This window comes from Triturus cristatus, chromosome 6 (assembly GCF_964204655.1).
Source record: "Triturus cristatus chromosome 6, aTriCri1.1, whole genome shotgun sequence".
NCBI classification, from domain to species: domain Eukaryota; kingdom Metazoa; phylum Chordata; class Amphibia; order Caudata; family Salamandridae; genus Triturus; species Triturus cristatus.
This window is the reverse complement of record NC_140589.1, coordinates 789,030,024-789,044,905: the sequence shown is the minus strand read 5'-3', so window position 1 is coordinate 789,044,905 and position 14,882 is coordinate 789,030,024. Positions and strand designations below refer to the sequence as shown.

Here is a 14,882-nt window from a genome sequence, read left to right as displayed (position 1 = left end):
TGCAGCTCAAAGATACAAGCAGAAGGAGAGAGGCTGAGGGAGAAGTGGGGTATAGAAAAAGATTGTTAAGGGGAGCAAGAGAAGGGTCACTTCACCCTAAACTCCTGAGGCGGAAGCCGGGAGCAACGCATAGCACAAAATCGAAATATCTTTTTTAAAAATTGTCTGAATCTGTGTTTTTAAACCCACCGTGCACCTTTCCCCCCGCACTCACCTGTGTCTCTGGAACAGCTGATTTGAACGCTGTGGGACACAGGACCCACTTGCACGCCGCCATTACCGGCCGCGAGGAGACCAGGACACGCCCCCTCCGGGTGGCCACGCCCACCTCCTACCAAAACAGATAAAAGCGCGCTCTGACTACGAGAGCTGCACTTCACCCTAAACTCCTGAGGCGGAAGCCGGGAGCAACGCATAGCACAAAATCGAAATATCTTTTTTAAAAATTGTCTGAATCTGTGTTTTTAAACCCACCGTGCACCTTTCCCCCCGCACTCACCTGTGTCACTGGAACAGCTGATTTGAACGCTGTGGGACACAGGACCCACTTGCACGCCGCCATTACCGGCCGCGAGGAGACCAGGACACGCCCCCTCCGGGTGGCCACGCCCACCTCCTGCCCACACCCCTTCCGCCCATAAATTATGTGTCAGTTCAGGGAGCGCAGCGGACGGGCGCAGCGGGCGCGCCGTCAGCGTGCCGAAGGCGCACCAAAGGCAAGCCCGTCTGGGCCCATCCGGGCCCAGCCGGACCCAGGCCCAGTTACTCTACCAGGTAGCCCTCGTGACCGTGTGATATATACTGGAGAGGCACTTCGCGCACTACAACCTAAGAAAATTCTTGCCTGTTACCACACGCATACTGAAGGTTATACCTTCTCCAATTGTATGCGCTGCAATCCGACTCCCCCGAACTCGACAAAACCCGCACTGAAGATGGGACTCCTTAACTGTCGCTCCCTCTCTAAACATGCGATCGAAACCAATTTGCTAATTCAAGATCAGGATCTCGACCTCCTGTTTTTAACGGAAACATGGCTATCAGATAGCACCGACTCGGACATCGTTACGGCCCTTCCCCCAGGGTATCTTTGTCAAGCCTTACACAGACCCAAAGGGAGGGGAGGGGGGGTAGCTATAATCTTCAGGGAACAATTCACTTGTAGAACTTCCAACGCTCACATTGAGGACTGTGAGAGCTGTCAATTCTCCATCCAAACTTCCCCAGCTCACTCCCTGTCAGGGCTACTGATCTACCGCCCCCCAGGTGCTCCTGGTAATTTTATTAATGCTGTCATCGAATCAGTGTCACAGCTAGCTTCGTCCACCTCCAACTTCCTTATGCTAGGTGACCTAAATTTCCACTTCATGGACCCTACGGATCGGTTAGCCTCTGACCTTCGGCAAGACCTAACATCTCTAAACATCCGACTGGTCAACAACGAGCCTACCCATGAGAAGGGACACTTGTTGGATCCCATTCTCACTAATATAGCAACCGTCACCACCAGACCTCCCGTGACCCTTCCATGGACAGACCATTTTATGGTCCCCATCTCATGGGAAATTTCCACCACGAACCCCCTAACCTCTAAAATTCAGGTTACCGACCGACGGTGGCGCAAACTCGCACCTGAGGAATGGGCCGCCGCCCTTACAGACTCCATCCCCGAGCCTTCAACCGACCCTGCCATGGCTGACAAACAGTTTAATGAGTGGATCACCTCCTCCCTAGACACACTTCTCCCAAAAACTACGACCCTTAAACATCCTAAAAGACTATCCTCTGCTCTCTGGTACACCCCAGAGCTCAAAGCTCTGCGTCAAGAGTGCAAGAGAACGGAACGCTCTTGAAGAAGATATAAATCGGAAATTAATAAAGACATCTATTCCACCTCTCTATTAACCTATAAAACCGCTATCCGAAAAACCAAAAGCATTTTCTTCCAGGGGAGAATAGAGAAAGCTGGATGCTCCAGTAAGGAATCCTATGCCATCCTTAAAGAGCTTTTGAAAACCCCAGAACCGGGACCGAGACACCCCACTGATCCTAAAGCTGATCAGGAGAAATGCCAACAATTGCTAATTTCTTCCATGACAAAATTCAAACAATTCTTGTTTCAATTCCCTCTGCGAATCCGTATGAAGAAATTGACCCCTCGTACCCTCCATCATCTATCTGTCTCTCTTCCTGGGGCCAAGTTACCACTGAAGAAGTAGGAAACACGCTCAAATCCATGAAGAGCGGATCCCCCAGGGACCCCGCCCCACTCTGGATCCTTAAGGAGGTAGCCCACACGATCACTCCCCCTTTGACCCATTTGATCAATGCCTCACTCCAACAGGGAGTTGTTCCCCCGAGCTGGAAGACGGCGGTCGTAAAAGCCCTATTAAAGAAACCATCCCTCGACCCCGAAAATCCGGCTAATTACAGGCCCATCTCCCTACTCCCAGGAGTCAGCAAGATCGCTGAAAAATTGGTCAATAGGAAACTCTCGCAGTTTCTTGAGGTCAATAATAAACTAAAAAGTTCCCAGACGGGCTTTCGACCAGGACAGGGCACTGACATCGCCCTCCTGGCAGCGGTTGAGGAGGCCAGAACACTATTAGACGGAGGAGGATCAGTGGCAGTGATCCTCCTCGACCTAAGTGCGGCATTCGATACCGTTAACCACCAACTCCTTATCAAAAGACTTAAAAGAGTTGGTGTGGAAGGCTCGGCTTTATCCTGGCTTTCATCCTTTCTAGCTCAACGGACCTACCAGATCTGGGAGAAGAACGCCTGCTCCTCCGAAATGCCCCTCCAATGTGGTGTGCCTCAGGGCTCCTCCCTGAGCCCCACATTATTTAATATCCATATGTCCACATTGGAGGAGGTCATCACCCCATTCGGAGTGAGCGTCGTCAGCTATGCTGACGACACACAATTAGTGGTGTCTTTGTCCCACCCCAGACAACAATCAGCAGACCTATTCAACTGCCTTACGCAGGTCCATTGTTGGATGAATAAGTCAGCTCTAAAATTAAACGGGACAAAAACTGAAGTCCTGCTCCTCGGCCCGAAAGGTCTCTCACTCTCCCCTAACATCTGGCCAGCCTGCCTGGGCCCCCCCCCCGACCCAAAAGAAGAGGTTAAAAGTCTGGGGGTGTGGATCGATACTGACCTCTCATTTACAGTACAGGCAAAGAAAGTAGCCGGGACCTGTTTCGGGCTCCTGAAATCCCTGAGGAAAGTTCTGCCCCTCTTACCCTTCAACTCCCAAAAATTGCTAATTCAAGGCCTTATACTATCGAGGCTTGACTACAGCAATGTGATTTATCTGGGCGCTCCTGAAGCGACCCTCAACAAGCTTCAGAGAATCCAGAATACCGCAGCCCGGATTATCACAAATACCCCTGTCAGAACTTCCGCTAAACCTGCTCTAAAACTCCTCCATTGGCTTCCCATAAGGGAGCGAGTCAAATTCAAGGCTTTATGCCTAGCCCACAAACTACTGCAAAATCAAGGCCCCCCAGTTCTTAGTAAACTCATCACTCCCTATAAAGCCACAAGATCCCTCCGGTCTGACACAGAAAATTTCATCACTACCCCCAGATTCAAGAAAGCCCGAGCTGGAGGAAGACGCTTCTCAGTTCAAACTGCACGTCTTTGGAACTCGCTCCCTCGCGACTTGCGACTCGAACCACAATACCTTCGCTTCAGGAAGCAGCTAAAGACTCATCTTTTTCCCCAATGACTCACGCCTTCCCTTACACTGATTCTTTGTCCCCTCCCCCCCTCTTCACCTCTTGTTTGCCCCTGGCCCACTGAACTGAAGAGTTAGGGTTTTTTCTTAGCGCTGGGATACCTCAGGGTGACTATGCGCTCTACAAAAATAAATAATAATAATAATAAGTAAGAGTCAGGTAGAATGGAAGTGGATTAGGGAGGAGAGAGTGAAAAGAAAAACGAAGATAGAAGAGAGGAATAGAATTAGGGTGAAGAAATGAAAGAAAATGAGGAACTCAGAGACTGTACCTGTCATTAGTGCAGCTCGTACAATGAAAGCGGCGCCTAGAGGAGCAAGGGACCTAACTGTACCTTAGGTTTGGCTTTCTTTCAATCCCTACCCAGGAAGACAAATGGCATATAGCCCTTCATAGCCTTGAGGCTTGCGGGACCCTTGCTACGCTACAGGTACCGCTGCACCATCTGCACCACTGATAGCTACGCCCTGATTTCAATAGTGTAGTAAAAGCAACATTGTTGCAAATATTGGAGATGCCACTTAAATCAGGACTCACATACTACTAGGCACTGTACCAAGTCTCAAAGGGGTATCTGCATGGTGAGGTCCATAGGAGGCCAAATGATTTGCATCAAAACTAATACCAAGCCTTGTTATACGTATAAGGACGGGAAACCTATGATTCATGAAGCATGCGTCTCTTTGTCATGGCAACTTGAAAATGGCAGTGGAATTGCTCGTGAAGAATGAAGCCACCAGTGCAACACTTGACAACAGAACAGTAAACATATGGTGTAACCAAGCAAAGAACGCTTCCTGCACTACCTAGGTCTTCTAAGTTACAGGAAAAGACCTTTGGCCTACATATATGTCCTTACAGTTCCTGGTGCTAAAAATGGTGATGCTTGTCACAGCATATCACACATGCTTTACATTTACGCTGCGGCTAAGTAGTAGTTTGTCCCAAAAAGGAGACCTATAAACAATTGTAATATACCATATATCTGATTCCCTCCCAATAGTTATGGCATCCTTGTCTAAAAAATAGACATTGAGGTCCATAGTTATCAATATTTCAAGCAGTGCAACACAGTAGGCCACCTTGATGCGCAGAGCTAAATGAACAGGAGAGAGCAGGAATGTCGCGTATTTAACATTATACAGAATATTCCTAGTCTCTGCCTGCGCTGATTCACAAACTGCTGCCTAGCGTCAACACAGGCACCCTTGCACCCTGGTGCAGGGGAGCCTGCATTGTAGGCAGCATTGTTTTTGTGCAGGAAGGGATACCTACCTACACAAAACAATGTTTAGAGGCATTTTCCTCTTTCTATGTGTGTTGCATAATGCAGCACACGTACAAAGAGGAAGTAATGAGGAGAAATAAAGATGTTTCTCCTTATTGCGCCTTTGTTGTAGAGGCGTACATTTCTGACACATTTCAAGGTCTACCAGTGTTGGTAAATCTGGGAATGTAACAATAGTAAAAAATAATCGCACTCCTCCAATTCATAGACACTTGTAAGTCTTGTAGATACTATAAAGCGTGCAGGTGGGTATCGCCTTCTCACCGGTAGGCGTAAGAGGAAGCAGATTTGATGGCAAGTCATTAGTTAAAGGATGATAAAAAGCAATGGTAAATAAGCTATTGCAATACAGTGAAAGAAAACATAAAAAACATAGATTCAGGCCCATATATAAATATCAAGGTTTTGTGGCGCCCATTCGCCACACAATGGAACGAAAGGGCAACGCAAAACCGAAATGAGATTACTAAGCCATGTAAGGCCACCTTGCGTGGCTCTGCATGGCTTGATGAATGTAGAGCTACCCAAGGCAGCTCAAATCGCTGCCTTGCGCTTCTCTGCGGCAGCAAGGGGTGCCATGGGTGCAGCATGGGCTTTCCCAAGCATCCATCCATGCAGTCTGACACATTCCCAGATTAGGAAAGCGTCTTTTCAACAAAGTAAGACGTCCCCACTTGTCACTCCTTGGAGAATATTAAATAAACATTCTTCAACAATAAACTTAAGTTCATCAAATGGGAAGTCCAATCTTCATTTACTTTTTAAAACATCTACCATATTCTCAACTGTTAAGGCTAAAACGCATTTCTTCAAGTGAGTGTCATTAGAAAAACAGTCATGCCAATTTATCAAGCCATGCAAGGTGGCTTTACATGGTTCAGTAATCTCAGTTAGGTTTTCCGTTATATATGCGTCCTAATGCGTGGCGCCGCAAAACCTTGATATTTATATATGGGCCTGAATCTATGTTTCTTTACGTTTTCTTTCACTGTAGTACAATAGCTCCTTTACCATCGCTTTTTATCGTCCTTTAACTAATGACTTGTCATCAAATCTGCTTCCTTTTAAGCCCTGATTTTATGTTTGCTGCTTGATATTCCCATTTTGTACGGTTTTGTAACGGTTGTGTTGCTAACATAAGGTACTTTCTTCAAATACTTTTGCAAATGCTCATATTTTAATCTTATTTTTTCAAATCACACCTGAACCATAATATATTCTCAAGGAAAAATTAAAGAAATGTTGTTCCGCACAGGAGAATTCTTTGGCATGCACTTTGCTCTTAGATGCTTTACCATCCCTGCTGGAGTACAATGCTGGATATCCACTTTATAACACCTACTCACAAAGAGTAAAAATAACGTTGCCGGCATGAACTTTTTTTCACCTCCTGGGTGGGTGAAAAATGATCGTGCCGAGGATTCCTTTTGTGGCTGCCCACTTTGATCACTTCCTCTTCCCCATGGTGTGGGACAGAAGTCACTCGGCTTTCTGTAGAGCCTGGCGTGTCTTGGTTTTGCTGTCTCTGTTCCTGATGTAGAGCTGCACTGCTCGGAATCTTCTTCTCTGTTCAAGGTTGGATCCAAAATGGTGTCTGCACAAGGGTGGGTTCCTTGTTTCTAAAAGATGGAACTTGTTTTAGGTGCGTTCCGCGTGTAACCAATCAGATCGTCATTTCCAATCTAAGTATTGGGTTACAGGAAATGAGCCCTGGAAATTTCTTAAACCTTGAGTTTGATAACAAAACCTTTTCTGGAATCTTATTTGAAAGTAGACTTAATGCAAGAACCTCAACAAGAAATACATTTACAGCTATATTTTAATTTTGGAATTGTAGTACAAAAAAGGATCGCAGTACTGGTAGTGGACTTGGGAACCACACAAGAACGTAGAGAGGGACTTCGGTTCTGAGGACTACAATAACAAAAAAGTAGTGACTTTGTTCAAAAATCGTGCTTGTTAAGAAAGCCATTGTTCTAAGTATTGGAAAGAAGGCATGATGTAACCACCAAAAAAAAGTTGCAAATGTATTGTTGCATTTTAATTTCAGCCCTTTTTTAGCCCTGCAAGTTTTGAGGTATCAAGTGCTAGTATCAGTAAAACCAGGGCACGCCAGACCCATCCATGCCGCTTTACCAGGGTTCAGGAAGAGTCAGCAAATCCGTAGGAACAATGCATTGCAGAGGTTCGAGAGGTTCCTGAGCATGTGTTCATCCCCATTCAAACAGTTCTTGAGGATCTGGAGCAATACATTGGGCTCCCCTGCCATTGCAAGGCCCTGCAAAAAAGGCACATTACAGTTGTTTTGAGGTAGTTTTGTTTTTGGGGAAACCTAAACGACTTCTTCTATTGAAATCATTTCTGAGCAGGAAAAAAGTACACGAGAAACCTAGAACAAGATGAAGGAGAAGTGGAAGAAGAACTTGAGGTTGTTGATATTGAAGTTTCCTTTTTTTATTGCCAAAAAAGAGCAAATCACAGAAATTCATAAAAGAGCTGATTTAGCTCTATAGTAAGGCATTACAATTAGTTAATTGCCATACATCATGAATTAAATATTCCTGGGTGTACAAATTTCATTCCATATATATCTTAACTTTCTGATCCAAAACCGCTTCCACCATACATCATAAGGCTAATTTATCACCCCTATTACATCGTCACATTCGGTTTTGGGAGGATATAGAGCAGGGATCTTAAATTAACCACGTTGTGCCAAACACATGATTCCAGGCTGTTAATCCCCATCCAGAAAAAAGAACAGATTACGTAGCCCGAACGAGTAGTGTTACCTCCAATAAGGACTTATTGCTTTAGTAAATTGGGCCTGGGGGGTTACGACCCTGGGTCTAACCAGTCACTAAATCCAATACTGTCATTTATCCAATTTGTCATTGTTGACCAGATCAACGGCCCCCGTTTCTTGGAACTCCTTCCCTTACAGTTGTGTAAAGTTTTTTCTAAGTTATAAATACTCCATAAATGGGAAAACCACGGCAGTGTTGTTGGTGGTTCAGCATTTTTCAATGCTGTGGCTATAAGGAGGTGTGCTACAGTCATGGAGATGAAGATAAAATCAAGCTGCCGCAGGTCCCCTGAGGAGCGCTGATCGATACCAAATAGCAGCAATGATGAAATTAAATGAATCTCTATGGTAAATACCTTCATCCATAAAAGATCGAGCCCCTCTTTAAATGCCTGCAACTTTCCACATACACAGAACATATGCACCATATCTGTAGGCACCCCCCACAGCGGGGACACTTATCATTAATTCTTTTACCCCAGCTGAACAGTTTGGCAGGTGTATAGTACAGATTAAATATTGGTTTGTATTGTTGGGTTCTCAAGCTAGCAGTGAGTAGCACCTTCATACCAACCTCTATTGAGGCTTGAATATCTACACCACACGTTCCCAGTCTTTTTGCCCATCTGACTTCTTGTGATTCTAGGTCATCTTGTACCAAATCATTCAATATTGTATAAATCTGGGATTCTTTCAACTGATAGAAGTTCAGTCCCTAAATTGTCTAGAAAAATCACTAATCTGCAATTTTTTTTAAAAAGTTTTTGCCTGTAACCCGAAGTCCTGCTGCAAATCACCAAATGAGCATAACTGTTTAAAAAAAATAATTAGGTCGGCCAGGTTGCTCAGCCCATTTTGTTCCCATGGATTGCATACCACATCATGAAATACTGAGGAGAAAATTGGAGATCGCCACAATAGAGTATACCTGTTATATCTTTTGATTCCTACTTTACCCTTGATCTTATTCCAAATCTTAAGGGCTGCACCAGTGATTTTGAACTTCACCTTCTTATAGTAGCTGGGCTCAATACGTCTTAACACACACCCCTCCACGTCTTTCCACAGTTATAATTCGTAGATAGTTGGAAGTTCTAGTTGTGAAGAAAAAATATCCTTCCTAGTCTCTCTAGCTGAAAAGAAAACCCCCATTTGTTGCAACACGGCTGCCCAGTAATAAAACATAACATTGGGTACTGTCCAGCCACCCCGAACTATGGGGAGGGATAGATATTTTAGAGCCTGGCGTGCCCTTTTATACTGCTAAAAAAGTCAGTGCAAATGGCGTCCAGTTTTTTGACCCTCTGCCCCTCTAACTAGTGATGTGGCTCTAAATAGATATAAAACTTTAGGAAGCACACTCATTTTTAACACATTACGTCTGCCAGCTTGGGTAAAATATAATCCCTACCTCAGATCTTTGCTGACCTACCCTGGAAATGGATTAAGATTTAACACATAGATGGAGCTCACTCAAGATTGTAATCCCTAAATAAGTAGCATTATGTACTCCACGATTGTCTGACATAACAACATTACCAGTGCAAATAACCTGAATTTTTTCTCTATTATGATGATATCCTGAGAGTATCCAAAGTTTCTCAGCCACTTTTTCAACTTCAGCCAGCACATTTTGTGGATCAGTTGTTAACAAAGCACTGTGGTCTGCATACACTAAAACATTTGTTTTGTAGTGATTCACCCTCACTGGTTTAATAACCTAATTTCTTTACAATTGTTTGTTCATAGGGTCAGCGTACAGAGCAAAAAGAATGGGGGAGTAGGGACAACTCTGCCTTGTCCCACTACTTATCGCGATTCCACCTGATTCTAGTCCATGATTTGAAGTTGGGCAAATGGATTCTGTTACAATGACCCGGTGGCCTTAGTCAGGCCTGACCCAAACCCTTTTAGCCTGAGCACAGTCCAGACGTAACCCCAGGATACTCCATCAAATGCCTTCTCTGCATCGAAGAGGATCATAGCCAAAGGGTTCCCGGTCACCTCAGCAATGTCAAATAGTGTAATAACACGTCTGATATGTTCTGTGGTCCCTCTCCCCGGTATGAACCCATGCTGCCAGGGCGAGACCCCTTTGGCGATGACCCTCCCCATGCACGTTGCAGGCATCTCTGAGTACAGTTTGGTGTCAGCATTGATCAGAGATATCTGCCTGTAAGACACAGGTTTATTTGGTGGCTTCACTGTTTTCTGAAGATCACTATATTAGTGTCCACCCTTCCCCCATGAGGTAGGTGGAGTCCTATCTCGTTGGACCCTAACAAGAATTTCTATCAGATCCTTAGCTAGTTTTGAGAAAAATACTTTAAAAAACCCTAACGGTATTTTGTCTGAACCTGCAGCTTTATCTCAAGCCAGTGATTTTAAGACATTGGCTTCTCCCTCCAGAGTGATATCGAATTCTAATATTTTGGCCTCATTAGTATCTAGAGATGAAGTTTCCAAGTCTCCACCTGAATCTATAGTATGGAAATTTTTCAATATTCCGCCTGGTGAAAATAAACTTACATCAAAGTATGTAACCTGCTTCCAGTGTGAAAAAAACTCAACAGAGAAAAAAGGAGCAAATACAATTTTGGAACAACATCCATACAAAGCATCTTATTGCTTGGCATGAGAAAGAGTTAATCATTGAGAAAGAAAATGATTGAAGAGGCAGGTATAATAACTTCAGCCATACATCATGCCATCCCTGCTTGAGAAGGTTGCCAGGTGACATTTTGCAGGAACATCAGGAAGTCACCAATCCCTGATTCAAACAGTTGGATTTGTTTGTACAATGTGTGAAAAGGTGATATATTCTAAACAGCAGAACATGAGTGCTTGCCTTGATCAAGTTCGACTTCATAAAAAATCTTGCAAGAGATAGGTTTTTTTTGCAGTTAACCTAGTTCTTCCTCCCATTTTTTTCTCAAAGCACTAGTGTCACTAAATTAATATTTTTTCATTGGTTTTTCGTAAAAAAATAAAATAAAAAAGCACAATAAACTGCAAAACTTTCAAAACACAAAAGTAAGTTGTTCTTTTTATAATAAAGATACATTTATATTTTCTTTGTTATCTATGTAAGTGCACATATCTGTATATGCATATCTTTTTATGTATATCTATATACATACTTTTGCCTTGCTTGGCCTATAGTGAGGCTCTACAGACATCCCGCCATGGGCAGTTGACACCTTTGCACACAGCCGTGGGCCATGAGCAGCAAGGGTTTTGCAGGATCGGCGTCCACCATGCCATAGCACACCAACCCTGCTGCTTGCAGCCTTTGCCCTAGTGCAGTAGGACGAGCTGCAAGCCTCCGCCAACTGTGCACAGCTGGATTTGGCTACAGGTCCTGTTCCAAACTCCCCATGAACAGCCAATCCTTGTAGCCGGGTTTGGTTGCATGGCCTATCCCAACAAACCAAAGGTGGCACCTCAACCATGGAAGGCCTTCAGCCATGCGTAATGGGGGTTGGCCAGCCTTGGCAGGGTTGGGTGCAGGACCTGGCCGCCAGCATAGTTGGGTGCAGGACCTGACCGGAGTTGGCTGAGTATGATAAAAAAAAAAACAGATATTCACTGAAAAAATACAAAGGTTAAATCAAGGGTAAAGTTAGTAATGGTAATAAGATCTTACCTTACATATAAAAGAACAGAAACTCACTGAAAAAAGCTAAGAGTTAAATGGGCAGTATAATTAGATATGTTAATAAGACCTTAGCTTATGTGAAAAAAACCTCAAACTTTACTGAAAAAAAACCAAGGTGAAAGTGAAGCTATAGTTAGGTGTTGAAATAAGACACAAATTTACATTTAAAAAACCAACAAACCACTGATATTCACCCACCAGTTATAGTTTACTGAGCTAACTACAATTTCTGCCCCAGCCATTCACTGCTTATGACCTCACATATTACATCACTCATCACATGTTAAACGACTTCATTGATGACATCACTGCTGGCATCTCAAATGTGTCTACAATTATATCATGCCTATATTTCTATCATTTCATATTTTACATACATAGATACATTGTCAATCCTTTATGTTTCTCTGTTTTTACCTGAAAATATCAACATTGTATTTCTGTAGTGATAGATTGTGTTAGGATTGTTCATCTGAGTGGGAAAGAGTGCTCTCTTAAATTGCGTCAATCTTCCTCTTGGGACTTTGCAACAACCTACACATTAAATCTTCAGTTTATGATGCCACCGAAGATTTACACGATCCCAGTACAAAAGATGACATCTCAAATGTTGTGTTTGAGATACAAAACTGAAATAAATTCACGCTGTTGCCTTACTTGCGGAGGTATGTTTTTAATCATTATTTACCTCATGCCATTTAAGATTAGCTATCACGTTAACAAATGTTCTATCAGTCATCCTTAGCAACTGAAATCTCTGCACTGCTGAAAATTGTGTCACCCCTTACATCTTCATCCCAGAGATGAGTTTCACTGCTCCTCATATTAATTCTCTCTTCATTTTTAACCTGTGCCCTAACAGCAGCCCTCAAGGTGGCACTCAGGGGACACGTATGCTCTAGAACAGACAAAATGATTCCAATGACAATAACACTACATGTGCACTTGAAATAGATTATATGTTCCTCACCTCTCTTCATGGTTTCCAGTTCTTGGTCTGACACCAAAAGGAGAAAGGGGGATTTGGTTTGCTGTATGTTCTTCCTTTTCTTCTTCCTTAACAGGAGATAACGCCTTAGGTCCAGAATCTTTCTCCAACTTCCTTTCGTCTAAGGAGATAACATTCATGAACCAATTTACTTTTTATAGAGGGACATATCACATAAAGAGAGTGCTATGAGTGCTTTGTCTCTGCCACAGTGTGGGCTGACTTGTGTCTTAAATAGTTAAAGAGATGGAAGCAATGCTATTTTACCACCTTAGACAGTGATAAATGATTGCTTGTCACTGGAACTTTAAAGGCATGGGCTCCTTTCAGCTGGAAATGTAGGAACATTTGTTGACATATTTAAAGTAAACAACAGAACAAAACACAATAACATGCAAAAAGCGAGATAATAACACACTTAAAACATGACAGGGTACATCACAACAAAACACTCAAAACAGAATGCAACATCCCTACTGTAGACAACACAACAAAAGCATATTGCAATAATGCAGCACAAAAACACAGCAGGATACAAACCAACAGACCACAACAACATAACAACAATATAGCACACAACAAATATGCACGCCACCCTCTCAGCCAACTAACACAATAACAAAGGTATCACGTGATTCAACACAAATAAGATCGCAAAATGCACTTACAGGTCAATAAGACCCTATGCCTTAAAACCCATTGAAACAAATAGAACAAAACCAACTCTCTCTACAATCACTTTAATAGAAGCAGCCAATGGCATCTCAGTGGAAAACTTTTACATAACACAGAATACAACCAGTCAGACTGTGTTTTACTGCAACGGCATTGAGAGTCTATTGGAATGCCTCATGTGACAATGTACTGAGATCCACAAACTCAACACTGAGGAACACCAAACCATCACAACAACAGAACAAACAAGGAGCAGTAACAACATAATATCAGTGGCTCAGGAACAACAGAGCACAATTGATCACAGTTTAAAGGACCACACTGGGAGAACATGCAACACTCTCATGAAACGAATGAAACAGCAATGGCAGATTAAGAACCATATTGCACTCTTTAACATAAACTGACTCAGATATTTCGCACAATGCTCACTTTTCTAATCAGAATGCACTAGACAGAGAAACCTAGACGAAAAAACCAAACCCTCAATCAACACATCACCAAAACATAATTCTACTTAAGCAAAAGTCTAAAATAATGTGGCAGGTTATCAACAACTGTACATTTTACAAGCAAATTCCACATTCTAAACACCCAATGTTCCCTAAGATATCACAGGCAATATGCCACACTCACAGAAATAATGTAGCACCAAACACGATGTTAAATATCAAATGTTAGGCTCTCAAAAATACAGCCCAAAAGAACCTTCAGAGTGATGTACACCTTAATGGAGTAAGAAACCAAATGGTGAAATTGTATGATTTGGCTGTAGAACATCCTAGCCACATCACCTCACAGAGGCAACCTCTAAAATCCCTCCAATAGCAACGCCCAGCATACTACAACTGTAACCCCTGTCAGGATGCAATGTAACACACTGGAAAGAGACTCCAGCATCCTCTAGCAAACAGCGCAATGCCAAAACCAAGTAGATGACAATGTAAGGCTCTTCGAGGGACACCACCCCATTTCAAAATTTGGTAATGGACAACCATCACCCTCATGTAATATGAAATCAAAGCAGACAGTAATAAAGCTCAGCAACCAAGATTTAAAAGAAACACCGCAAATATGAAAATACCCGGAGATGGTCAAGGCACACCACAGAAACATAATGGGCCTACAACAAAGCAAACTGGAATCTTAATAACTGAATAAGTACAACACACAGCAGGACTAATACATGCTCATGGGCCCCATGCGCCTTCACAACCAAGAATATTCCAGCACCACAGCACACAAGATATGGCAATACACTGTTATCCTGAGTCTGGCCAGCAATAAAGACACAAACCATGCAGTATGCACTCAATCTCCAGATTGCTTCAGCACGAGTTGGTCATTCTAGTGACCAAAAAAGGGCAATACAAACATTCATAACATAAAATAGCACAACAGAACATGTAGCAGCTGAGAAGAAGATTGCTAGTGCTGGTCTTCCACTTGGAGCAGAAGATTTCCCACTGCCAACAGCACTACACTGACGAAGAGAACAATGGTAAATCTCACTGCATCCTGCTCACCAATGATTCCAAGCAACGCCAAAGCACCCACCTTGTGGACATGTTTTACTTAAATGTCCTCCCGCTTTGAGACCATTGAAAAAAGTAAGTTTATTGCTTGAACCTGAAAGTGTGAAACTTTATAAATAAAAGCCAGTTGACCCATTGGCCACAGTTTGAAATCACATTGACTGTGAAACTCACAAAACCATGTGC

General features: G+C 43.1%; 1 protein-coding gene across 2 annotated transcripts in view; it reads right to left on the bottom strand.

Moving 5' to 3' along the window:
• Positions 1 to 14,882, bottom strand: part of LOC146817881 (uncharacterized) — a 415,767-nt gene that overhangs the window by 176,621 nt on the left and 224,264 nt on the right. For both annotated transcript variants that reach the window (XM_085611368.1, XM_085611369.1), the window contains exon 6: positions 12,469 to 12,607. In XM_085611368.1, coding sequence (XP_085467494.1) covers positions 12,469 to 12,607 — 139 coding nt within the window. The remainder of the gene's footprint in view (positions 1 to 12,468; positions 12,608 to 14,882) is intronic.